Genomic DNA, 26,108 nt, shown 5'->3' with positions numbered 1-26,108 from the left:
CTTAGGGGCTTGCCCCAACACTGGTGCCCATTCCCTTTATGGGGTACAGACCAAAAGGTTTTATGAAATTTGCCCCCTCCCTCAATGTGAAGGGAGATATACACAACTTCTTGCCCTGCCAGTTAGAAATTACATAAACTGGGTTATAGTATAAACAAGAAATAAGTTTATTAACTACAAAAGGTGAATTTTAAGTGACTATAAGAGATAACAGACAGAACAAAGCAGATTACTGAGCAAATAAAACAAAGCACGCAAGCTAAGTTCAATATGCTTAAGAAACAGGTTACAAAATGTAATTTCTTACCCTAAATGTTATTTTAGGCAGGTTGCAAAGTTTCCGTGGTTCAGAGTTCCAGTTATATTTTTTTTCAGACCGGACCCCTGTCTCAGTCTGAACTCCCCCCGCTCCTTCCCTTCAGGTGGCTTTAGCAGTCTTTCTTCTTGGGCAGACAGGCCATGGAGAGGAGGAGTTCCGTTTGCCTTCCTCCCCACCTTTAAATAGGATTTACATAAGGCGGGAATTCTTTGTTTCCCAAACTTGATCCCCCCTCCCCTTCCAAAGGAAAGTTACAAGAAGTCCAAGATAATGTTTAGTATCAGGTGACAAGACCACCTGACCCAGTAGTGTCACAGTTAGGTCCCCGGACACCTCCCAGGAGGGAAAGAGATTAGTATCTTCATGGTCTTGTTGTTTCTTCCTGATGGCCCATCAAGTCTGATGACCTGTCATCTGGTGGGTGTCTTCCCAATACACACCCAGTTGTAATTGTTACATAGTCCATATTTCTAACTTTAGATACAGAAATGATACATGCATACAAATTGGATAATCACATTCAATATATCATAACCTTTCCAATGATACCTTACAAGACCCATCTTGCATAAAGTATATCTCAGTTATGTCATATCCATATCATAAACCTATTTTCATAAAGAATATGGAGTGAAACGTCACACCCCTATCCTGGATATGTTTGATATATTAGGCTGGATTATCCACTGCCTTGCACCTTGTGGAGTCATTTGCCCTTGTGCAAAGTGAAAATAAATTGTTATCAAATCAGATTGGTAGCATTTTATATCTAGTTGCATTCGGTGTGCACGGATGTAAATGACTACAGAAGGTGCAGGGGAGTGGAGAACTGGGCCTACCATATACATCTCTGACAGAAACCTAATGTTCTGCCTCTTTAACACTTTGGTGAAAGATACTCTGCCAATAAAGAAGTATAATTGAAACGAACTGATTTTTTATCTGTGTTCCAGATCTAGTATGAGGCAATACTCTTGTCTTTGAGTGTATCTCCCTAATGGTTGCAGTGAGATAACTGCAGCTGCGTGTGCATGTAAAGATCTGCTATGAAGCAGTACACCTTTGTGTGTGTACTTCTAGTGGCTGGCAGGGAGTGAGTGGGGTGCAACTGAGTGTGTGTGCGTTTCTCCCTCAAAACCTGCCACATCTATGCTCCCTCATCTCTGCCCCCCCCTTTAAAAAATCCCTACTAATTCTAGCTAGTCCCAGCGCTTTTTCTGTATCCTGTCCCCGGTCCCTCAATCTGTAGGCCCTGTGCAAATGTCTGTCTCTTTGTGGGGAGGAGGGGTGAAGAGGGAAAACCAGGCTTTGCTGGAAAGACAGAGAAACAGGAGAAGAGAAGATGCAGGGACAATGAAGTGACTAACATTCAGCCAGTGCATTCTGTGGCTGTGGTAATCACTGCCAAGAAGCCAGAAGGAGTGGAGGGGGAAAGCTGGGTTGTGATAGATGGGGGTGCTGAGAATTTTTTTTAAATTTCCCCCCAAAACAAGGAAAGCAAATGCCCCAAAATGTTAATGCAGAATTAAGATTACACAATGATGTCTCTTGCCCTTTTACAGTGTGGAGAGTGGCTAAATTAAACCTCTGATGAGGAAATAAAGAACTAAAGTAATGCAAACTTAAATATCTGAAAACCAGGAAATACAAAGTTAAGGTACACATCAGCCTCACAATGCAACCTTAACTCTGCTCTCTTTGAGTGATGCCCAGACATGTCAATAATACATAGATTAGTGCTCTGTCCTCTCCAGTGGTACAGAACACCTTGGGAACAGAGCACATGAGCACTGTAGGATAAAGTCTAACACCTTCTCCTTACCAAGGCAAAACTTGAGCTGAGGTCAGGTGTAGCAAACAGGAGCTACCTATACCTGCCCTACACTCACATACTGAGCCTACTCCAAACAAACCACCCCAGACATGCAAAATGTTACTGCCCCTTCATCCTGGCCATGAGGATTCCTTCTGAACGTTGCCTTCACTCACTCCTCACTAAGCTCTAAAAACCACTGGCATGTATGCCACCCAGATTATGTGGAGAACTGTACTGTTCCACAGTTGGAACTGCATACCACATGGTACCAGGAGTAAAAAGAAATTAAGAAAATATCCTGAGCAGTTAAAAATTCCACGAGGGCTGAAAAAATCTCTGGAAATGTGGACGATAAATGGAGGAAGTTCAAAAAGTGCTTCTCTCTGTATCTGCAAAAAATGGGTGCCGTTAAAAAGGAAGACAGTCAGATATCTTATTTTTGACTGGTTCTGAAGCACTTGATGTGTTCAATAGTTATCAGTTAATTCAGGCAGAGGAGGGTAACTATGAAACTGTACTACAGAAATTTGAGGAGTACTGCACTTCACATAAAAATTAGACATAAGAAAGATAAATTTTTAATCACAGGGTACAAAAGGAAGGTGAAACTATAGAAGAGTTTGTGCCTGATCTGAGGCTGAAGAGCTAATCTTGCAATTTTGGTGAACTAATGGAGTCTCTGCTAAGAGACCACATTGTGACTGGGATCTGGAACAAAAAACGCTCAGAGAGAGACTACGGGAAGATGCAGAGTTAATCCTGGAGTTAAATTTAGAGTTTGCCAAGCAACAAAAGTCACCCACTTCAGAATGAAGCTTATGGAAGGTGGACAGTGCTCTGACATTCCAGACATCACAGAGACTCCAAAATACAACAAGAAAAGAGACACGGGACATGTGGAGATTAGAGTTAGAGTCCAGCAAAAACTGCACATGGAGCTATAAATGCCGTGGCAAACAACATAAGCCAAGATAAGACCTGGCATATGGGAAAAGATGCAAGAAATACAATGGTTGAAATAATTTTGCAAGAGCTTGCAAACACTAATAAAGAGTGCATAGACAAAGAGGATGATTAGCTTATATTACTTCTTCATATGAGCAATGGACAAAATTGCAGAAGACACTGATTAGACTATCAACCCAGAGGCGGATTAAGATTTTGTGGGGCCCTGGGCCAGAGCAAGTGGGGCCCCTCTACCCCTTCCTCCTGCAGTTCCCTCCCACCCCCCCACTCCTGCTGGGGAGTGGGGTCGAGGCTTGGCCCATTCTGCCCACCCAATGCTCCTGCTGGGGAGTGGGGCTGGAGCGTGGGGGCTTTCCCCGCTCCCCTGCAGGAGCGCCAGCCAGGTGGGTGAAGCGGGGCAAGCCCTCGTGCCCCGACCCTGCTCCCTGGCTGGAGCGCTGGATGGACTGGCAAAGCAGGGCAAGCCCCCGTGTCCCAACCCCGCTCCCCAACAGGAGCGCCAGGCAGGTGGAGCAGGTTGCGGCACAGGGGTGCCCATTTTTCTGGGCCCCCCCAAATTGGCCGGGGCCACTGGGCATGTGCCCCGTTGGCCCAGTGACTAATCTGTCACTGCTTGAACCTGAAAGCAAATGGGACATTTATTAATTTTAAGTTGAACAGGTGCACATGCTAATGTGGTGCCAGAAACAATTATATTAGCACTGAAAGAAAAGCAACAGGCAGTAAAAGGTAAGTGGATAAAACTCAGGGTTTCCAGTGGTGAGCTTATTCCCATCAAGGTTAGTATGTGGACTAAAAGTATGGGTAAATAAATTGGAAAAGATATAATTTTTAAAAGTACCAGGGAAAAGACTACCCATTACTGGGTTAAAAACATGTCAAGCCTTTGGTCTCATCAGGAAAGTGAACTTATTGGAGTGGGGACCAAAACAATTGAGGAAGAATTTGAGGACATCTTTCAGGGGATAGGAAAACTCTCAACAGAGTAAAGAATGAAAGCTGAACGAGCCCATGCATTTCATCATTCATGGTCCTAGGAAAGTTTCCTTTGCCTTAAGGCAGAGAGTAAACTAAGGGATAGGTAGGCTCATTGTTCTGGGAATCATAGAATGAATAGAACCACCATTGGTCATTGTAGAAAAAATAAAGATGGACCCTTTAACTTATATGTAGACCAAAAGTAAATAAATACCGGTATGTAAAAAGAAATCATGTTCCACTACTTAACAAGGAGAGACATTTTTGGGGAGATGGCTAATGCCAAATGTTTTTCTACATTAAATGCATCAGCAGAGTTCTGGCAGGTGACCTGAGAAAAATAGAACACACATCTATGTGCATTCAGCATCCCCTGTGGAAGACAATGTTTTTGCAGACTGCCATTTGGGTTGTGTTTAACACTCAAGATATTTTACAGGAAAATACAACAAATTTTCAATGGTATAGAGCATACTAAGGTGTACACAGATGATATTTTGATTTGGCAAAAAGTACTAGAAAAGCATCACCAGAGGCTCTGGGTAACTTTGGAAAAAGCCAGAGCTGCTGGACTAAAGCTAAACAAATGAAAATATAAATTCCGGTTAATGGAAATAACATAACTGGGAGACGAGCAAGGGGACTAGGTAGACCATAGGCAGGCTGAGGCCATCACCAACATGCCTGCGCCAACAGAAAAGGAAGGGATCCAAAGATTTCTTGGATTGTTGAACTATGTAGGGAAATTTGGGCCTAATTTAGCTGCCTTAACAAGCAACCTGAGAGTGCTACTGTGCAAAGATGTCCAATGGACGTGGGATGCAAAGCTAACAAAGAGTTTGAGTTATTGAATTAGTTAATTAAGGAGGCCGGAGTCCTGAGGTACTATGACAATAAGCATAAAACTAAATTTTCTGTGGACGCTTGCAATTAAGTTATTGGCACAATCCTTATAACAGTATGGTCAATACTGGAGAACAGTGGCTTATGCATCATATTTGCTAACAAAAATGAATGTCAATATGCACAAATACAAAAAGGGGCTTTGGCCTTAATCCAAGGGCATAAAAAGTTTCATGTCTTTATTTATGGGAGATTGGTGTTAGCTGAAACTGACTATAAACCACTTATTGCCATGGCCAAAAGAGGCCTAGCAAATATCCCCCTGAGAATCCAGAAATTATTTTTTCAATTATAATTGTATTACTTGCAAACAGAATTCACACTTGGAAGAGATTTGGTGATTATAGACATGGTCTCTTGAGCATTTGACAAAAGTGGACTGGAGCAAAATCCAGAGCTATATTTTGTACATGTCGAGACGAAATGTGGACTGTGATTGCCAGAGCTTCTGCTCGGGATGAAACCCTGCTATTAGCACAGTGTGGCTGGAACAGCATATTTCTGCTTTGTTTAGGCACCAGGATGTTATAGAAAAATGTGTTTAAAAGGGTACATTTATTTAAATAAATAACCTTCATTTAAACACATTAAAATGTGTTTAAATGAAGGTCATTTAGGGATTCAAAAATCTAAGAGAAGGTTCAGAGATATTTTATACTGGCCTCAGATGAACAGTGACACTGAGGAAATTGTTAAGACTTGTCACATATGCCAAACATACAGGCCAAGTCAAGTAAAAGAGCCCATGTTGGTGACACAGGAAAAATTGGCCCCCAGGAGCAAAGTAGGCATAGATTTGTTTATGGTGGATAGAAAAAAATTATGTACTTGTCCTAGACTATTATTCTAATTAATTTTATTAATTTATTAATCTCTGAGATAACTTTACTAGAAAATACTACAACTAAGCAGATGATCATACATACCAAATTTATGTTTTCCTAGATTCATAGATTCCAAGGTCATAAAGGACCATTGTGATTCTCTAGTCTGACCTCCTGTATAACATAGTTCATAGAACTTCCCTATAATAATTCGTAGAGCATATTTTAAAAAAATATCCAATCTCGATTTAAAAATTGTCACTGATGGAGAATCCACCATGACCCTTCGTAAATCGTTCTAGTGGTTAATTATCCTCACTGTCAAAAATGTATGCCTTATTTCCTGTCTGAATTGGTCTAGCTTCAACTTCCAGCCATTGGATCATGAAATACCTTTTTTTGCTAGATTTAAGAGCCCATTATTAAATATTTGTTCCATGCATAGATTATTAAAGCTTGTAATCAAGCCACCCCCCTTAACCTTCTCTCTTTGTTAAGCTAAATAGATTGAGCTCTTTGAGTCTATCACTGTAAGGAATGTTTGCTAATCCTTTAATCATTCTTGTGGCTCTTCTCTGAACCCTCTCCAATTTATCAATGTAATTCTTGACTTATGAGCACCAGAACTAGACACAGTATTCCAGCAGCAGATGCACCAGTGCCAAATACATAGATAAAATAACCTCTCTTCTCATACTCAAGGTTCCCGTTTATGCAATCCAAGGATTGCATTAGTTCTTTTGGCCACAGCATCACACCGGGGGCTCCTGGTTAGTTGATTATCTGATATGACTCCCCAAATCTTTTTCAAAGTCAATATTTCCCAGGATAGAGTTCCGCATCCTGTAAGTATTGTCTATATTCTTTGTTCCTAGAGGGATACATTTACATGTAGCTGTATTAAAATACATATTGTTTGCTTGCCCAGTTTGCCAAGTGATCCAGATCATTCTGAATTAGTGACTTGTCCTCGTCATTATATACCAGTCACCCAATTTTTGTGTCATCTACAAACTTTACCAGAGATGATTTTATGTTTTTGACCAGGTCATTGATAAAAATATTAAATAGCTTATGACTAAGAATTGATCCCTATGGGACTGCTCTGGAAACACACTTGCTTAATGATGATTTCCTGTTTACAATTACATTTTGAGACCAACCAGTTTTTAATCCACGTTAATATTATATTGTTCTATTTTTTTCATCAAAATGTCTTGTGGTATCAAGGCAAATGCCTTTTAGAAGTCTATTTATATTATATCAATATTATTACATCTATTAACCAAATTTGTAATCTCATCTAAAAAAGCTATCAAGTTAGTTTGACAAAGATCTATTTTCCATAAGCCCATGTTGATTTACAGTAATTACACTACTCTCCTTTAATTCTTTATTAACCATATCAGCCGCTCCATTATCTTGCCTGGGACTGATATCAGGCTGACAGGCCTATAATGACCTGAGTCATTCCATTTACCCTTTTTAAAAATTGACACAACATTGACTTTCTTCCAGACTTCTGCATCTTCCTCAGTGCACCAAGATTTATTGAAAATCAACATTAATAGTCCACTGAACTCCTCAGACAGTTCTTTTAAAACTCTTGGTTGCAAATTATCTGGACCTACTAGTTTAAAAATGTTTTAGTTTAGTAGCTTCTGTTTAACATCCTCCAGAGATATTACTGGAATGGAAAGAGCGTTATCACCCAATGATAACACTATATCATCTGTTTTTTCCCTAAATACAGAACAGAAATATTTATTGAACGCTTTTGCCTTTTCTGCATTATTATTGATAATTCTACTATGTCCAATAATGAATTAGTAATGAACCAATACCATTGTCAGGATTCTTTTTGTTCTGTATATACTTAACCCCCCTGACTCCAACTCCTTCTTATTGGCCTTAACTCTGCTAGCCATAGATTTCTCCTTGTGTCCCTTTGCTTCCCTTGTCAATTTTATACGCTTTCTAACTTCTGATTTATATTCACTACTGTCAAATTCCCATTTCTTTTATATATATTTTATAGTTGCCTTCACTTGCTCTCTAAACCAGGTCAATTTTTTTTAAACCAGCATGACTTTCTTCTACACTTGTGAGACTATAGATTTTCAGGTATCTAGCAAGGTGTTCTTAAATGATTCCGAATCATCATTCACATTTGTCTGATTAAAGTATTCCTCCCAGCTGATTTGGCTCATAATTGGTATCAGTTTTGTGAAATTGGCCCTATTAAAGTACCAAATATAATAGTACTGGTCTGGACCTTTTTGTGTGTGCTAGATATGGTATGTCTGACATAGTAATTTAGTCTGACAGCAGCAGGTGGACACTTTAGTTGCCATGAGTTTAAGCAGTTTGCAATTAACCATGTAACCGCTATTCTCCATCCCCACACGTTGAACAATACTATTTGAATTTCCTGGCTATGAGAAGTTTAAGATTCTGTTACCTCGTGTTACCTTTTATCCTTCATTTCCTGGTTTTCAGAGGTTTAAATTTAGCTAATCGCCTCATTCGGGAAGGGTAGGAGGCACCACTGGGCAATTTTAACTCTGTGTTAACTAGGGTTGCCAGGTGGCCCCGCCATCAGGGGAAGGCCTGCCCCCCAGCCTGACAGAGAGAACTGGCTTTCCCCACCCTGGCCCCTCACTCAGGGACAGACCGTCCCTCTCCAGCCCCTTGCTCCAGGGACCAACCCCCCACCCCACTGTGCCCCGATTTCCTCACCCAAATCCCGCGCTCCGGGAGTCCGGGGACTGACCCGTGCCCTGCTGTGCCCCGAGTGGACAGATGGGCAGGCTCCATGTCAGCTCATCCCCGCCCGGCTCTGCAGGAGGCAGGTGAGTCCTGGGTGATGGGGCAGTGGGCGGGGGCAGAGAGGAAGTGATGGGGAGGGGGAGGGGACGGACGGACAAGGGCCTTGGAGAAAAAGACAGGGCGGGGCCTCGGGGAAGGGGCGGGGCAGGGTGTTTGGTTTTCAGGGATTAGAAAATTGACCACTCTATAGTGTTAGCACAATTTTGGGACAGTTAATAATGTAATAAATCTGTGACTCACAGGACTGCTGGGAAAGAGATAATGCTATTTCCTAGCATTATGCCAGCAGCAGGTGTGTATGTGGTAAAAAGAACAGGAGTACTTGTGGCACCTTAGAGACTAACAAATTTATTAGAGCATAAGTTTTCGTGGACTACAGCCCACTTCTTCGGATGTTTGTCTGTTTGCTGGCAGGTTGCGTATATGCAATGCGAGCTGTGCTGTGTTTTCACCTTTCTGTGTGTATGTGGGGAGGCATCCCCCTGCACGCCGCCGCGGGGGGCTGTGAGCTGGACCAGGCAGGATGACTCCAGCGAACACGTGCTAGACAGGAAGAGATCCTCTAGCTATTGCAATGGCCAAACTATCAAGGCGCGCCAGTAAGAGATTCCTCCACTGCGCACCTGCGCCCCCTTGCGGCTGCTGTGGGGTCGCTCTGCACGCCGTGCACTGTTCGGCTGTCCTCGGGTACTTCCGTGAGTGTCCGTCACGCCCGATAGAGGCGGGGCCGAGCTCTGATTGGCTAGGACCAGGCATTATGTGATTGGGCAAGAGTATGCAGCTTTCAACTGACTGGCGGACAGGAGTCCGTGACTGGCTGAGAGATCTGACTCCGGGCTGTGATTGGCTGAGGCTGGATTTATAACCCTTCCCCGAAGCGCCCGCCTTCCCTTGTCTCGCTGGCCGCAAAAGGTGCTGTGTCCTTCAGCCGAAGCTAAGGCCGTCACATCCCGGCGACTAGCACCGCGCCCCCCCGCCGCCCGCCCGTTCAGCCATGGCCTCCAGCTCCGAGCTCGCCTGCATCTACGCCGCGCTCATCCTGCACGACGACGAGGTCACCGTCACGGTGAGCGGGGCCGGCCCCACGCGCTCCAAGATGGCGGCGGCGCGAGGCTGGGGCAGCGGCTCGGCCTGGGGGCGCCCGCGTGACGCTTCAGCCTGACCCCACTCTGGGGGGGGCGGGGCGGGGCCCGGCCGCGCGGCTCCTTCCTCCCCCGCCCGGGGCCTGCGCGGGGCCCGGGTTGTGCCGCGGGGGGAGGGGCCGGCCCGCGTGCCCGTGGGAGGCCGCTCCGCCACGCGTCCCCTTCCCCCTGGTCCCGCGCCCGCCCCCCTGGCTGTGGCGGCCCGGCTCCGGGTCCGGGGGGCGGGGCTGGGTGATCCTGTCAGGCCGCGGCTGCCGGTGCACCGACCTGAGACCGGGGAACTAGGACTCGGGTGTTTCGGTTGGAGTTTGAGGCTCCAGCCGAACTGCAGTTACCCCTGTAGCACCTGGCTCCTACAGCTCGACCGCAGCAGCCCTCGGGGGTCAGTGTCACTGGGCCCATTTTACAGATAGGGAAACGGAGGTGGCGAGAGTTGCTTTGGGTCATGCTCCAGGCCAGTGGCAGCCTCTGTTAATGCTGTCGACTTACTTCAGTTTATAGGACAGATGCATCTGAAGAAGTGAGGTTTTTACTCACGAAAGCTTATGCCCAAATCTGTTAGTCTTTAAGGTGCCACCGGACTCCTTGTTGTTTTTTTAGGACAGAATCTCCTCACTCAAGACTGATTTGTATCCACATTATTATGTACATCAGGTAGTTTTATCATGGCTTGCAAAAGTTTTGAGGAATTGACATTGATTGGCAATCTTGAGTCTAGGCCATAGTGACCTGAAGTATATGCATTGTGCCTGACTCTTCAGTTTTTGTTTTAACAATATTCTTATTGAATTTTTTTAGGAGGACAAAATTAATGCACTTATTAAAGCAGCTGGAGTAAATGTTGAACCTTTCTGGCCGGGCCTGTTCGCAAAGGTAAGAAATGAGAGAGGTGGCTGAACAAAGTATAATCTGGTCCAAGCATAGCGTGTGCTATAGCTGTCTGCAGCCTGGGCACAGCTATAAGATGCCTTGTGAGTAGTCTGCAGATCACAAAACAAAAGCTAGGTGGTTCTGACATGGGTCACTAAGATGGACCTCCTGGGATATCTATAAAATTACTGTGAATAATTATTGGGGTTAATGTTTTGAAAATACGCTTCCATTGATGAAATACCAAACTGGCAGCAAACAGATAACCCAATTAGCAAATGAATTTATCGGAATTGAGTACTGTTGGTGGAGGCAAATCGGAGACATTGACTGCAGTATATACCTCTAATAGAAAAAACTTCAATGTGCCTGGAGGTTAGGGTTGGTCATTTTATTTTCAGATCCAGTCTGAAAAGGGACTGAACTGGAGTTTATGGAGAAACAAACTGACTTACCAATGTGTACTAAGCCTATAAGTGAAAGGATAGCTTTTTCAAGTACTACCCTGAAAACTCAATGAAAGATCTGGGACTCTCCTGCCTCTTCACTTGCCAGAAGTACTTTAGGCCAAATTATGCATTCTGACATGTGTGCACCTTCATTCCTTAGTGTGCTGACAGTCTTTTTAGCCAGATCTTGATAAAGATGGGAGAAGAAAATTGCTTAGAACAGTTAACTGAACATCTGTCATGGCATCTTTAATGTTAGCAGCTTGGTTTGATCAAAATCCAGTAGCTATCGAAAGTGTCTGAATTATGTTGATAATTTTGTATTATAGTTTTGTAAATTGACATGGAAGATATAGCAACTGTAATTCAGTACAAGCCTGACTGCATCCCATGCACATTAGTAAGCAAATGCCTTATTAAAGCTAACTTAGGAATTGGCCAGGATAAGTGTTAGAGTTGAATTATGCCAATTTTAAATAATTTCCTTACAACAATGGAACAGCTGTGAATATTGTGCAACTTTTTGTAAAATGTCGTACTAATGAATGCTTAATATTCTTAGGCTCTAGCTAACATTGACATTGGAAGCCTGATCTGTAATGTAGGAGCTGGTGGTGCTCCAGCTGCTGCTGCTCCTGCGGGTGGTGCTGCTCCTGCTGGTGGGGCTGCCCCTGGTAAGTGAACTCTTGGATTGGTGTGGAAGAAATGGGTGTATAAAATGCTGTTACTGTTTGTACAGTATCAAGTATCTCACCACTGTACCTTTTTTGAATACTTATAACTGCTTTGTTAAGCAATCTAAGATGGGTGAGCTTGTGGGGGAAAGGAGTTTAACTTTGGAAAATACTGTTGATTGCAAATTTGTGTGGTTTGCTACAGCAAGCTTTTAAATTCTTTTGTCTCCAAGGTCAATGTATGGACTCAGTCTGCAAAACTATACTATCTGACTAAGTTAAAGGCCATAACTCTCTTCATAGTTTGAAAAGGTGTTTCTGACCTTGTGAGCTTACAATGGCATCTTTTGGATTGGGGTGGGGAGGCTTGTTACTGAAATTCTAAAAGTAGTGTCTTAGCTCTTTCTTTCAGTGTTGGTCCTCAAAAGCACTGCAGGGAGTAAGGGCATTAATGATCATGTGGATTAGATTATCTATAGCTAGTGTTCTAACATGCTCCTGAATCCCCACAATTGTAATTTTGGCTTTCCAATGTAATTTGATTCTTGCATCTCAAACTCTTCATGGAATTTAGTTGATTTAGGTCTCCCTATATCATTTTTCAGTAATATCAAATTTTCAGGATGAGATGCTAACTATATTTTCTTCTTTTTCAGCTGAGGAGAAGAAAGAGGAAGAAAAGAAAGAAGAATCTGAGGAATCTGATGATGACATGGGCTTTGGTCTCTTTGACTAAACTTATTTTTTGTACCATCTGTAATAAAAAAACCACTCTTTAATTGTTTTAGTCTTTAAAGAATGTGCAGGGACAGAGCTGGGAGTGGGGTTTTGTTGAACTCTTAAATGGAGGGGGATTAGAAACACAAGACCTCAAACTGGTCCTATAGCCTCCTGTGTTCCCATTGTTTTGTACACAACTATCAAAAGCTCTAGTTTTCCTCTGAAAACTTTACTTGTGCTAGAACACACATTGCAGAGACAGCACAAGACTGGTGTATTAATTACTGTAACAGTCTGAAGACATTATCTGAAGGAGAGCATGGGAAGTTGTAGGTTCACTGTTCTAGTAAAATGGCACTTCAAACTGTCCAGCAGGATTATTCTTTAAAATATACATACTAGCACGAGTGGCTCTAAATGAAGGAAGATGAGTAGGACTATTTGTTGTTCTCAGCTTTTATCTACTCCTCCCCTTTTTCCAGTAGACCTGCACTAGGAAGTTTAATAATTCAGCCACGGTATTTTCAGGAAGCAGGAAAAGAACATGGCTTTAATCTTGCTTTTCTGTTAATATCATTGCACCTGGCCTTGTATAGAAATTTACTTTATTGGCCAAGCAGGGCTGCTGCCTCCTTTTTGGTAAGCCATTGAAACTAAGACTTTGGTTTTAGCCTAGAGAGGGTGAATGAAAGCCTTTTTGGTCCAGCTCCAACAATCTGCTGATAGCTTAATCAGGTCCTGGCCACAGACAAGAGACCATATATGCACATGTGAACTTTCACCTTCTGTATAAATAAAAGGGCTACTGTATGCACCTGTTTGAGGAAGCTTTCACTGTGCAGTCTTTCCATAACACTACACCCATACTGGATGATACAAAGCCTATATTCAACTCACATCTACACCAATGTTTTTATTTTTCATCATAAATACACGTCAAAGGCTTGAGCTTAGGACAAAACACTGAGGATCTATCCCCCAAGAAGGCTTCTGTTTTATTCAGTGTTTTGTACAGCCTAGTTTTAAATTAAATCCTAACTTTAATTAATAAATGTGACCCACATTTCTCTCAGGGTAAGGATATTGAACTTGAGAAAACACTTAACATGTAGTTGTACTGTGCCTCTTTCCCCTTTTCATTGAAAGGTGCAAGCTGACTAAATTATCTGGAAAGGAATTTATCAGGGTTAGTAGAGAAGAATACTTAAAGCGAATGAGTATTGTTTAGACTAATTCAAATTTCTTTGCAAAGCTGTGCTTCATCACAGAAAGCAACTCAGAACTTCTATAAAAAGTTATTCTGTAATTAATGCACTTTTGCTAACCTCCAACCCCATTAAAATCTTCACCTGTTAAATGAGTGGGGAGAACCCCTGTTCAACTGACTTGAATTTAACTTTGCAACCTTGATTCTTTAAGAAACCTACAGATTAGATCAGTGGTTCTCAAACTTTTGTAGTAGTGACCCCTTTCACACAGCAAACCTGAGTGCAACCCCCTGTATAAATTAAAAACACTTAAAAGAAATATTTAACACTATTATAAATGCTGGAGGCAAGGCGGGGTTTGGGTTGGAGAACGTGCAATCCCGCATATAACAATATCATGACCCCCACTTTGAGAATCCCTGGATTAAATCATCTAGGAAGAAATCCAAAATCTTTCCCTACAACACAAAGCAAGTACTCTGAATACAAGGGAAGGATAAAATAAATGCCTACAAACTGAACCAAAACTTGGAAGTTGCAGTTCTATAATGAAACTTTTTCAGGTTGACTTCCATAAATCCTAAAGAGCTCTCTGTCATAGGCTCCCCCTTCTGTTTCTCTTCAGTATCTTTGCCTTTTTTAAACAAAAAACCGACTCACTTTTCACAGGAGCCCATCAGTAATGCCTAAATCTTTCATTCAGAAATTCAATTGTATAAAAAGCCAAGGTATTTTTAAAATAAGGTCTAAGTAACCAGGTAAACCCATAGTGCAACTTTTAAAATGGATAGATGGCTCATTTATCCACAGCAAGTCTCATGTCCTACTTCTGTTAGTAGATACATCTGTGACTACCCCCTGGGGGCTGTCACTTTCCTGGTAAATTAAGCCAGGAAGTTACCTCATTTAAAAAACACTGAATTCTGAAATACCAATTTTAGGTGAGATTCTGTGTTTTTTTAACTTGTCTTATTGTCTGTGTACAGGAGTTTCAGATGAAGACAGGAACCACAGTGTGTCTCTGACTTTAGTCCTGAGTTCTCAGCCCATCCTTCCTTCAGTTCATGCTCTGCTCTCAATCCCACCACTTGCGCAGCACTGGATTTCAATTTTTCTTGGGTTAAATGCTGAGCTGCCTGAGCATATTATGCCGAAGCAGCAAAGAAGCTGGACAAAGATCAGAGGTGTCATGAATGCTGCTGCACTCCGTCTGTCAATGAAATAAGCAGAGTAGTTAAAACAAATGGTATTTTGAAATATAGATGGAAAACTACCTGAATGTTGGTGTTCAGACTCTGTTGCTTTTCTCAATGCAGGCTCAATTCTTTTTTTTTCTTGACTGAATTCATGTCTATATAGCAGGAGAATGGTAACTTCCATGGACTATGTTAACTCACAGCCACAGTTATAAATAAGTTGACAATTGAAGAAAGTATATCCTATTTTAAAATTTATTTGAATGGAAAAGCAATCAACCCATCCCTAGTTAAGCTGAAATTCTCAGAAATAGCCCTATTTTCAACTTTATTTTCCTGAAATTTCAGTTCTGGGAAATTTTGGTTACAAAATTAGAAATGCATAGTATTTGGATAATTTACATTAAGTTCACTTGTTTTTAAGGATTTTGTAGGGTTTAATTCCTAAATGGGTTAGCCTAGAAACTCCACATAATTTCACTGGCCTTGCTGAGATATGCCTTAGGGTGTTTTTTGTTTTTGTGGTGTTAGTGGGAAGATTTTAGCATATATAAAACAACTAGGGATTCCTTAAAGCTGGGATATCAAAAGATGGGAATGCTGATGAAGGGGCTCTGAGGGGAGAAAATGGCTGCTCACCTATGCTAGCAGGACAGGAACCCGTGAAACACTGGGAAACTCAAGGATTATATACTGCTGAAAAACTTCATTTGCCTTAGCTTAAGCGGTCTGTTGCTTTTGCGGTTTTTTTGGACTAGGTTGTAGGAATGTGTATTTTTTACTCCCTGAACATTAGGACTGGGTGGAGAAATACTCAGCAGAGTTGTGTGTACCTTAACATGGAAGGATTCACCACAAGGTCAATTTACTGGCATTCCTCCCGACAGTGCCCTTTTGTTTTTTTAAGTCTACATAAACGGTTGAAATTTAGGATTGATGAGAAAAGCAAGGTCAGAAAACTCCCCCCAAATGCTTTGTGCTCTGCAGCATAGGAAGAAATGTTACAGCCAGGACTTCACTGGTAACACCTTTTTAATAGGTCAAAGTAACTGTACAGTTCATTATATTCTTCCTGAGAATAATTTATATCCCCCATCAAACCAAAGGGAGCATGGTGGTTTTCATTTAACAGAACAGATGGTATAACTGGAAAAAAAGGAAAGAAAACATTCACACGGCTCTGCTGTAACTCCTCCCAGGCAAGAGAGACTCAGATGGGTTAGTTAACTACAGTGGGTTTAAAATATTCAACATGGCTTTAATCTTTCTGTATAAATTATATAAAAACGGGGAACACATATGGTTACAGAACTTCTCTTCTAAATGCGGCTCTGAGTTGCTCTGGTACAAAGCAGCTTTTTGCTTCCAAGGAAAATAACATTGCTACAAAAAACTGGCAAGTTATTCTGGTGAAAAGACATACAAGAGTTTTCAGTTGTGTTCTACAGCTAGTTTCCAAACAAATGTTTCACACATCCACATAAAAGTAAAAGGCAGGAAGATGAAGAGGGCTTTCGTTTCTTTTGAAATGACTGAAGTCTTGAAAATATAGCTTTTTTTATTTTCTTTCTCTGTAAATTGTGATTAGCATATTGCGACGTAAGTGTTCTAATAAAAAATTCCAGTCTGGATAGCTCGCATACTGTGGGCAAGAATTCTCAGCCCTGAGGTTTCCCAGAATTCTTCACTTCACAATATTTTTCTCCATTCTGCAGCTCGGACAGTCCTGGCTCTGAGATTTTAACCCCCTGGCAATTTTAGGTAATGCACATCCTATGTGACGATATAAAATGTAATTGTTTTCCCCAGTCATGATTCCCAAGGGCTTCTGTACAAACTTCATTGTGCGATAATGCCACATTTTGAATCCCAGACCATCTGGTAAAAATTTGGTTAAACTTTTATAATGAAAGAGACAAAAAACCAACAGCTGTCAATCAGGTCTCATGAAGCAGGAGTCACTGGAAATCCAGGATATGCAGGGTTAATCCTCACCGCTGGTGGAAGGCTAGATAACATCCTTACATGAGCAATATTCTTAAAAAGAATGACAAAAAATTCTTCCTCTGTGTTTAATGGGGTCTGGACTGACCAACCATTTTCAATCTGGCTTGATCAATAACATCCAGCAAGTTTTTGGCATCCACAGCTAGAGCATGAGCAGCTGTGAGCATTTGCTTTTTGTATTCCTGCTGCAGGCTAGTCATGACGTATTGCTGGGCCAATTTCATCTTGTTAATCAGTTCAGCCAAGTCAGAGTTCAATAGCTTCTGTGCCATCTCAATCTGGAAAGAGAGAAGATTCAGTCAGGCCCTGCAGGCAGCATTTGGGGTATCACACTCATAATGGAATTACTAACAGCGCAGTGTACTCCCACTCAGGGAGAGCTCCATCTTTGCTGGGGAAACCTAGAGCAGTCACTAGACTTTAGATACCACATTGTGGCCTCCGTCTCTGTAGCCAACACACTGGACGGGGCAGGGTAGTAGTTGTGCAAACTCCAGCAAACTCCTCACATTACTAAGCTGTGCCGGTTCTAATGGGTTTTGTCCACTGCAAACTAGACGGAGACCAAGAAATCAGTCTTCCAGGCCACTGAACAGCCATCTAGTGTTAGTAACTATAGGACATTATTCACCAGGGCTGGATTTGAATCTCTGTCCTAGACCGTGGTGCTGGAACAATTTTTAGAGCGTGGGTGCTGAAAGTGGAAACCATGTATTTGGGTTGTTATTACTGCTTCAAGCCATGAGATGCGGCAGCCCCTCTAGTTCCAGCACCTCTGGTCACAGAGATCAGATTCCTAAATCTGTTTCCAGGTTGCTAAATCATCCCCTCTCAGGCCTTTTTCTTAAAATTATTTTGACACTGATTATCTAAGCAACAATAAAATATAATAAATATGAAGGTGTAAGCTACAGATATTTTAACAAACCACGCAGCAGGAGAAGTAACCATTTGGAAGGGGAGAGTCACTGAACAACTCATACTCAGAGTCATATTCTTCTAGCATTTTCAGTGACCCCTGTTCATTCAAATTTTGCAGGCACAGACACAATGACTTGGGAAAAAAATTAACCCTGACTCGCTAGGGCCTCAAGTTTAAGCAGTGAAGTAAACTCAGTCATTTCTCCTTTAGAATTAGGTTACTTCTGGATATTTCCTGAGCAAAGGCTTCCGACTGCACCAAGCCACACTGAAATATCTGTTCGAGGAGTTTGGTACGCAAATCATAATTTCGTAAGAGAGATTGAATTTGAACCCAGGAATTAATTCCCACATGGTGTCCCTGAACTGGAATCCTAAATCCCATATATCCAATGCAACACTTTTCCCTCTAACTCCTTATGTGCCTAGGTGTGATGTGTGCTGTTAATTTCAATGAAATTCAAGAGTTCCCAATGGCTGGCAGGATAATTTAATGATTAAGATACCTGTCTGTAGGAGGAAGAAACCCCCAAAAGTTAACACTGTTCAGTAAACGAAAGACAAAGGTACTTAATTTGTACTAGTAACTGAAGGTTCTTCAAGATGTATGATCCCTATCTGTATTCCACTGTGGGTATGCATGTGGTCCATGCACCCAGAGTTGGAGAATTCTTGAAAACAGGGTCAGTCCGCACATGTGCCCCTGCTCTCTTCGTGCCTCCAAATGAGGAGATAAAGGGCAGAGCAGACTGACTGCCTCTCCATTTCCTTCTTTATTGTGAATCCAAGAACAATCCGAAGTAGAGGGGAAGGAGGGTGGATACTGAAATATAAATAAGGACCACACAGCTTGAAGAACCTCTGGTTATTACAAGGTAACTTTCTCTTCGAGTGCTGGTCCCCATGTGTATTCTACGGTGGATGACTGACATACAGGAGAATGCACCAGTGGAGTGTTGTACAAAGCCTAATCTCTTGCAAATGTGTGACTGGAACTCCACACAGCTTTTTTGCAAATGTCTTGAAGCAATGACACTGATGTTGCTTGTGCTCTTGTAGAATGAGCCCTCACCCCATGAGGGGGAGGAATGTTAGACAGCTTATAGCAAAGTAAGATACAGTGCGTGATCCATTTAGAGATTCTCTGAGAAGATATATCTTGACTTTGAACTCTTTCCGCTACAGCTATAAACAATCTGGGAGATTTTCTGATTGTTTTTGTCCTTTGCAGGCAGGCAAAAGGCTAAGGCTCGTCGCACGTTGAGGGAATGGCATCCCCTTTCTTTTTCAGATGAATATGGTTTTGGAAAAAAACACAGGTAAGTGAATTGACTGTTCGCGTGAAACTTTGAAACTACTTTGTGGGTGAACTTAGGATGTAAATGCTATGACTTTATTTCTATGAAATATGGCGTAAGGTGGATCTGTCATCAATACCCTGAGCTCACACACCCTCCTGGCTGAGGTGATGGCTACCAGGAACAGAACCTTCAAGGACAGAAGAGAAATGGATTCTGCCTTTCTCCTGTGTCAGGAGATTGGAAAAGGACTGAATGTTGATTGGCGACTGAGAGGACATGTGTAGGGGACTCAGGAACTAGAACTGTCTGGATGAGTAGGGGGTGATGAGAATGACTCATTTAAGAAGGAGAGCATCACTCTGAGAGTGAAGACGCAGGGCCCTTTTAGAGCAGTATATGTTGCATTTTCTGTTTGTTTGAGAGCCGAACAGGTCCCTTGTGGGAGTTCACCTAGAGGAAAAATACTGTTCACCATGGAGTTGTGTCACACTCACATGTGGTCAATAGTGAAATGTCTGCTGAGGGAGTCTGCTAGCACATTCTGATCCCCTGGAAGGTAATTTGCAGACACGATGATTTGATTGTTGATGCACCAATTTCATAGGGTGACCACTTCTGTACACAGAGGAATGGATCTCGTTCCTCCTTGCTTGTTGATGTAAAAGATGGTTTTCATATTGTCCAACATTTTGAGGACATGGCAACATTGAATTAATGTAAGAAAGGCTTTGCAAGCTTCCCGGACTGCCCACAATTCCAGAATGTCGATGTGCATCCTGGTGTCGTGGGAAGTCCAAGTGCCCTATGCTGTGCGGTTGTCCAATTCTGAACTGTGTTAAAGGGTTTCTAATGACCTGATCTATACGGTTGTTCATCATTTGGAATCTGTCTCTTAGCAGATAAGCTCTTGTTGTAACTGTATTTAAGGATGGTCTGATGAAGTGTAAAGTCTGTGTTGAAGAGAGGACAGACTTTTCCAAGTTTACGCTGACGTCTAAGAGAAAGAAGGAGTTGGAGCACAGATGAGGTGAATTCGTAGGCTTCTTGGCATGTCTTTGCAACAAGAAATCAGTTGTCAAGATAAAGGTGGTTAAGCCATAATGTCTGATATGAAGGGGAGCACACTGTAATGAATATGGTTGGGGCCCACCATGAATCTGAGAAAAACGTCTGTGAGCAGGGTGAATGTCCACATGAAAACATGCATTTTTCAGACCAAGAGCTGTAAACCACATGCCCTTTTCCAGACGTGGTATTACAGATGCTAGTGTGACCATGCAAAATTTCAATTTGGGAATAAAATGGGTTGAGATGGCAGAGATCAAGGATGGGTCTCCGGCCACCTTTCTTTTTGAGTACTAGGAAGTAAGTTGAGTAAAAACCCTTTCCTTGCTACTGCGGCAGGGTACCCATTCTATTGCTCCTCGCTGCAAGAAGGATTCAGGGCAGGGGTCTGGGGTCTGGAAGGGAGATTAGTTTTCTGAGCTGTCCACCTACCCTAAATTGAGAGAGCATTGAGATAAGCTCTCCACTCCAACAGCGATGTGTCTTTTGTTGAAGTTTGTGATGGAGGTGGGTGACAGAAGGGAATTCCCGGGCAGACACTGAGTTGATCTTTCCATCAAGCCAGGGAGCTCCTCACTTGTAGAGGAACTGTCCAAGGTGTGTCTGACTGAAGAATAGGTTGTTCTGAGCCAACCTTGAATGCAGTGAAGGCACAGGTGTGTGATCAGTCATTGAAGTGCAAACTGCTGTGTGTCCCAGAAGCTGAAGATAGTTCCTTATAGCGGTCCAAAGACTCCCCTGAATTGTCCATACCAAATCTGACAAAGTTACGAACATGTCTAAGGGACGGAATTATTCCTATAAACTGAATCTTCTTTAGGGGGTTAACATGGATTTCCTTACACTGAGCTGAAGACCCGACTCTTGGAAAAGAGCAAGGGCTGTCTGGGTGGAAGACAGAACTGCTTTTTAAGAATGGCCCTTGAGTAGACAGTCGTCAAGGTACAGGAAGACTAGGATCTCCTCCTGTTGGAGGTAAGCAGCCACTATTGCCTGGGGGCATAGGAGAAACTGAAATGAAATACTCTGTATTGGAAATGACCCTGACCTACGGTGAATTGTAGATATTTCTTGTGTGAAGGGTGTATCACTATATGGAAATAGGCATCTTGTAGGTTGAGGGCCGAAAACCAATCCCCCTTCTCCAGTGAAGGAAATATAGCTGCCAGAGTCACCATTCTGAACTTTTGAGGCTTTACAAACTTGTCTGGATGTCTTAAATCTAAGATCAGCTTCCACCCTCCATCCTTCTTTGGTCTAGGAAATACTTCAAGTAAAACCTCTTGACCCTGTGAGTGGGAGGGACTGGCTCTATTGCTCCTAACAGAAGACAGTTCTCCTCATGAGTTTATATCAAGACAGGAGGTATTGAAGAGAGGGAGCGATGTAAAATGGATGGTATAGTTTGATGTTAGGACTTCTGTGACCCACTTGTCTGTAGTAACCCATCCCCAGGAATGCTGGAAATAGGAAATGTGGTCCCTAAAGGGAGCATGGTGGGCAAATTGGTGCAGCTGTAAAACCAGACGAATTTGAACCCTCGACTGGCCCATCAAAATTGCTGCTTTGAACATTGTTGTGTGGTTGAGGAGGGTCGGTGGGCAGCCCTCTTTCTCTGAAACTTATGTATTTTCCTGTGGGGTTTGGTGGATCTATGGAATCCAGAGAACTGAGCAGGATGCAATCTCTGGGCAGTTCATGACCTAAATGGTCCCATATTTGTAGGTGTATATATGCCCAAGGAACGTAAAGTGGCTCTAACGTCCTTCAGTTTATGGAAGGACTCATCTGTGGTCTCCATGAAAAGCCTACGATCAATGAAGGGGAAGCTTCAATGGTGTTCTGTACTTCTCTCTGAAATCCCAAAAGCTGGAGCCATGATGACCTGTGCATAACTACTGTTCTCGAGATGGATCTGGCAGCAGTGTCCACAACATCCAAGTATGCTTGAAGAATGGTCCTGGCCAATAATTGGCCATCTGAAACGATGGACTGGAATTGCTCTCTATGTTCCTATGTCAGGTGTTCAATAAAGACCATCTAGTTTGTGAAATTGTATTTGGCATCTGATAGTTTGCGATCCTGAATTGCAGGGTTGCTGAAGAATAGGACTTATGTGCAAATAGATCCAGTCTCTTTTGGTCCTTGTCATATGGAGTAGACCAGGAGAAATGTTGCCTGCCCTGCTTGTTACCGCATCCACTACTAGGGAGTTAGGTGGAGGGTGGGAGAACAAAAAATCAGAGTCCATACGGGGAATATAATACTTATCTGCCCTTTTACACATTGGTGGAATAGTAGCAGTTGTTTGCTACACAGCCTTAGCTGGATCCAGGAGAGCCTTGCTGATGGGTAACGCCACCCTGTAGTGTGCTGCTGACTGTGGGATATCCAACAGCTTGAGTTGTGAATCCCTGACCTCTTTGAGTGGAATTTGAAGAATGTCAACTATCCTCTTTGTAAGATCTTAAACTTGCTGAAAATCACCAGCCATGGAAGGTGGTGTAGGCATAACAGCTTCATCTGGAGACAAGGATGAGATCGGTGTTGGATAGGTGTCCTCTTTATCCACCCTGGCCTCCTGTTCCTCAAATGTCTCCTCCTGTGTGGAGGCTGGTTGGGCAGGAGAAGACTGAGCAACCCTAGTCTCCCTCTGAGATAGTACCGGTGGTCTGGAGAATTGCTGTCGGTAAGAAGTCCAGAGATCCCAGTATCGCCACCAGAGAGGGGGCCCATAGGGGAGTGGGGGTGGCATGCAGAGTTGGTTCCATCACCTTTGATTGCAGTTGCGATCTTCCCTGTGACTGTCAAAGAATGAGTTCCTGACAGGATATGTTGGGGAACACTACACTGAAAGAAGGGACAGACTGGAAGTCCTTTTAATTCTCCTCAATATTGTTCAGTGGAGGAGCCCACATAGAAAAGGGTGGAGAGTCCTGCAGTTCTGGGGGATGGTAGCAGTCTTGAGACTGAGGTCTCAGTACCAAAAGATGCTCGATACCCATGTGGAGTGGGGATTCTGGCACATCCATTATGGACAAGTCTCTCACATGAATTGGTACTGAAACGGTAGCCAGGGCTGATGGTACCGTGAATGGCAGGTGTACTGCTGTAGGTGCCAATGGAGTTTGGCAGTGTTGCTTGCTGAGTACCAAGGGTGCTGAATGGACAGGTGCCAACAGTGGGACTGAGTCTGACAGTACCAGATCAGGGTGCTTACGCTTGCCCTCCTTGTCCCTGGATAGAGGGTACAGAAGCTCTTTTGGAGCCATGTCTCTCTCTCAATCTCCACGGCTTTCCAGCTCTGCTGGCCTCAGAGGAGGAGTTCTTCAAGTCAACAGTACTAAGCCGAGAAGTTGAAGCTTTGAAGACTGTAGATTTGACATGGGACTTGGGCTTTTTTGGAGCAGGCTCCTTCAGATGAGAGAGTCTATACATTTCATTTTGGGAGCCCTCTCAGAAGCCTCCAATGACCTCCTCTTCTTGGAAGAAGCCTGTGCCAAGGTGGAAAGGTCGCTGAATCTGTGCAGAGACACATGTACATGGGGCAGGACCCCATATCTGATTCAGATGCTGATCAAAGTGAGTGCTCCATCAATAACAATCTGAGCTTAATCTCCCTGATCTTCCTTGTCCTTGACTTGAGAGCTGGCAGAAATTGCACTTTTGGGAGACACGGGACTCCCCCAATCAACCATTGCTCACAGGTATGGCCTCTGGGCAGGAGAGGCATCGTTTGAAGCCTGGCAACCCAGGCATGCCCTGCCAAGAAGACAAGGCTCTCCAAGGAAAAAGAGAGGAGAAGAAAAAACAAACTAAGTATCCTCTCACTACTAACACTTTCTAAGTAACTATAACTACTATTAACAACTAACTGTACTAACAAAAATCTATAAGAAGAATATGAAATAGCTGAGGCACGCTCAAGGTGGGAACGCCAGAGCTCTGTCTCAGGCCAAGGCAGCAGAGAAGGAGGTGAGGGTGGTTTGCCTTCACATCCCTATATAGCCTTGGTGTCCTGCATGAGGAGGCATAAGGCACAAGTGTAGGCCAAACAGGCACTGTTAGCAGAAAAATCTCCAATTAAGGGCTCAAGGCACATGTGCACCTGAAATGGAGCACTCATGAGGACACTACTTGAAGAAGAAGATGTATCTGTATGTGAATAAATTGAAAGGATCTAGTATTTTAATATTTGTAAAAGCTCACGATACAATACATGTAATTATCCTAGTTGAAGATGACTTGACACTTAATGTACTGAATCATATATGAGCAAATCCTCACATACCTCTCGGTGAGTGCTTGCAGGGAGCCCTGGAATGGTCTCATCTACTGTTGCCAGTAAAGTTCGTAGTGCCAAACCAACTTCCTAATAAATTAAAAAAAAAAAAAATTAAAGCAATATTATAACAGGACAGAGCAGCACAACAGTGCACCGATACTTTCTGATTCGATTACTCCCTTTCAGCACTATTTTATTTCTTTCATCTTAGGTATGTTGTTTATGCCTATGGATACAATTACATCTCTTAATCTTTCAGTATGAAAATCCAGCCTATTACATCTTTAAAAATTATTGTGGCTGTCAAAGGATTTAGGGTGAGAATTTCAAAAGCTCTTAGTATTGGCCTAAATGCTTTGACCACTGACCAAAATGAGAGCAGAGTTAGACCAATGCTGCTAAGTGGTTTTGAAAATCCCACCCTGAATTTTTTGCTTTCATAAAATGGAAAAATAGCTTAACCAGAGAAAACACAAATACACACCAAACTGACAGTGGCTGAAGTTTGTCAAAAAGTCGATTTAAAAAATCCACTTTTTCTTTGTAAAAAATAAAGAAATTGCTGCAGACCGCATTCAGTTCTTCATGATCATAGACAGTCTAGGGTAGACTGCTGATTGTAATGATTTTTCAATATCCTTCAAAGCACCCCTGCCCTGATAATGAAAATCATGCATGCACAGACGCAGATAGGTGTGTTTCAACTCACAAGCTTTCCAGTGTTACGCAATTGTTCTATTTTATGCATTGACAACTACAGTGCCAGTCAGGATAGAAATAAAAGAATGATTGAAGAAAATGGCATCTTCTTACCTTCACCATGGGCACATACTCCTCTGGAGGGGCAGGCTGGATTTTACTGGACATTTCTATTACAGCTTTCACCAGTCCAGTTACATTCTCATACACCTTGTCATTGGAACGATCCAAGTTGGCAGTGGGGGGAGGGCTGATTTCCTGTGGCTGAAGCTAAGAACAGAAAAAGATGCTGTTTTTCCTCTCTTTCCCCAAGAGATGGTGCTAGATTACTTCACAAAGTCAACAGAACTCCAGGATGTGGTTTGCTGATTTAAGAAAGATCCTTCCCTCTACACCCTTTGAAAATGTACCCAGTGTTCTTTTTGATTAAGCGTTGCTATCAAATCTGAAGGTATTTCAGTCTAATTGTTTTTTGACTGAGTTTGGTTAGTGAAATGAAGTTGAAGGAATTTTACATCATGAATTGTTTGAAGAGCTTCCCTTATGACTCGCTGAACAGAACAAGCAGCATTGAAAGAATCTGGGAATGAGAAGTACTGAAAAATATTTACAGAATGTTTAAAATTCCTTAGAGGTTCTCAATTGCAGAGATTGTTCCCTCTGAAATTCTGCAAGAATTCACCTTCAAGGCATGAATTTCATGGTGCTAGTTTTAGGGAGCAAATTGTTCAACCTGACACTTGATTTTCAGACCTCTCATTTTCTCAGCAAAAACTTAGATCATATTTATTTTGATATAGGAATTGGTAATTCACACATTTACCTGTATGGTCAAAAATACAGTTTTCCCCTGAAAGATAAAGAACTTGACTCTTCACTGTCTTGCACCTCATTAAGTCATTTTCAGCTGTGCAAATAGATGGGGCACACTTCCAA

At 42.6% G+C, this 26,108-nt stretch overlaps 2 protein-coding genes across 7 annotated transcripts in view; one reads left to right on the top strand and one right to left on the bottom strand.

The window, feature by feature from the left end:
- Nucleotides 1-9,519: 9,519 nt before the first annotated feature.
- On the top strand, nucleotides 9,520-12,549 carry RPLP1 (ribosomal protein lateral stalk subunit P1). The gene is made up of 4 exons (XM_054018988.1): nucleotides 9,520-9,701; nucleotides 10,576-10,650; nucleotides 11,659-11,770; nucleotides 12,427-12,549. Exons 1-4 carry the CDS (start codon nucleotides 9,630-9,632, stop codon nucleotides 12,504-12,506), a joined length of 339 nt encoding a protein of 112 aa, XP_053874963.1. The 5' UTR covers nucleotides 9,520-9,629; the 3' UTR covers nucleotides 12,507-12,549.
- Nucleotides 12,550-15,908: 3,359 nt separating this feature from the next.
- The window catches only part of PTK2 (protein tyrosine kinase 2), a 349,972-nt gene continuing 339,772 nt past the window's right edge, over nucleotides 15,909-26,108 (bottom strand). For all 6 annotated transcript variants that reach the window (XM_054017938.1, XM_054017937.1, XM_054017936.1 and 3 more), the window contains 3 exons: nucleotides 25,287-25,442; nucleotides 24,480-24,560; nucleotides 15,909-17,179 (listed from right to left, as the gene is read on the bottom strand). In XM_054017938.1, coding sequence (XP_053873913.1) covers nucleotides 16,967-17,179; nucleotides 24,480-24,560; nucleotides 25,287-25,442 — 450 coding nt within the window. In that variant the 3' untranslated portion in view covers nucleotides 15,909-16,966. The remainder of the gene's footprint in view (nucleotides 17,180-24,479; nucleotides 24,561-25,286; nucleotides 25,443-26,108) is intronic.

Source organism: Malaclemys terrapin, chromosome 2 (genome assembly GCF_027887155.1).
Source record: "Malaclemys terrapin pileata isolate rMalTer1 chromosome 2, rMalTer1.hap1, whole genome shotgun sequence".
Taxonomy (NCBI): Eukaryota; Metazoa; Chordata; order Testudines; family Emydidae; genus Malaclemys; species Malaclemys terrapin.
The sequence above is the reverse complement of the archived record's forward strand: the minus strand, read 5'-3'. Positions and strand labels throughout refer to the sequence as shown.

Bases quoted from the DNA above. Each gene is read 5' to 3' on its own strand.
- RPLP1 (XM_054018988.1), top strand. From the start codon at position 9,630: ATGGCCTCCAGCTCCGAGCTCGCCTGCATCTACGCCGCGCTCATCCTG. The intron at 9,702-10,575 runs GTGAGCGGGGCC...GAATTTTTTTAG, and splicing joins ACGACGAGGTCACCGTCACG to GAGGACAAAATTAATGCACT. The intron at 10,651-11,658 runs GTAAGAAATGAG...TAATATTCTTAG, and splicing joins GGCCGGGCCTGTTCGCAAAG to GCTCTAGCTAACATTGACAT.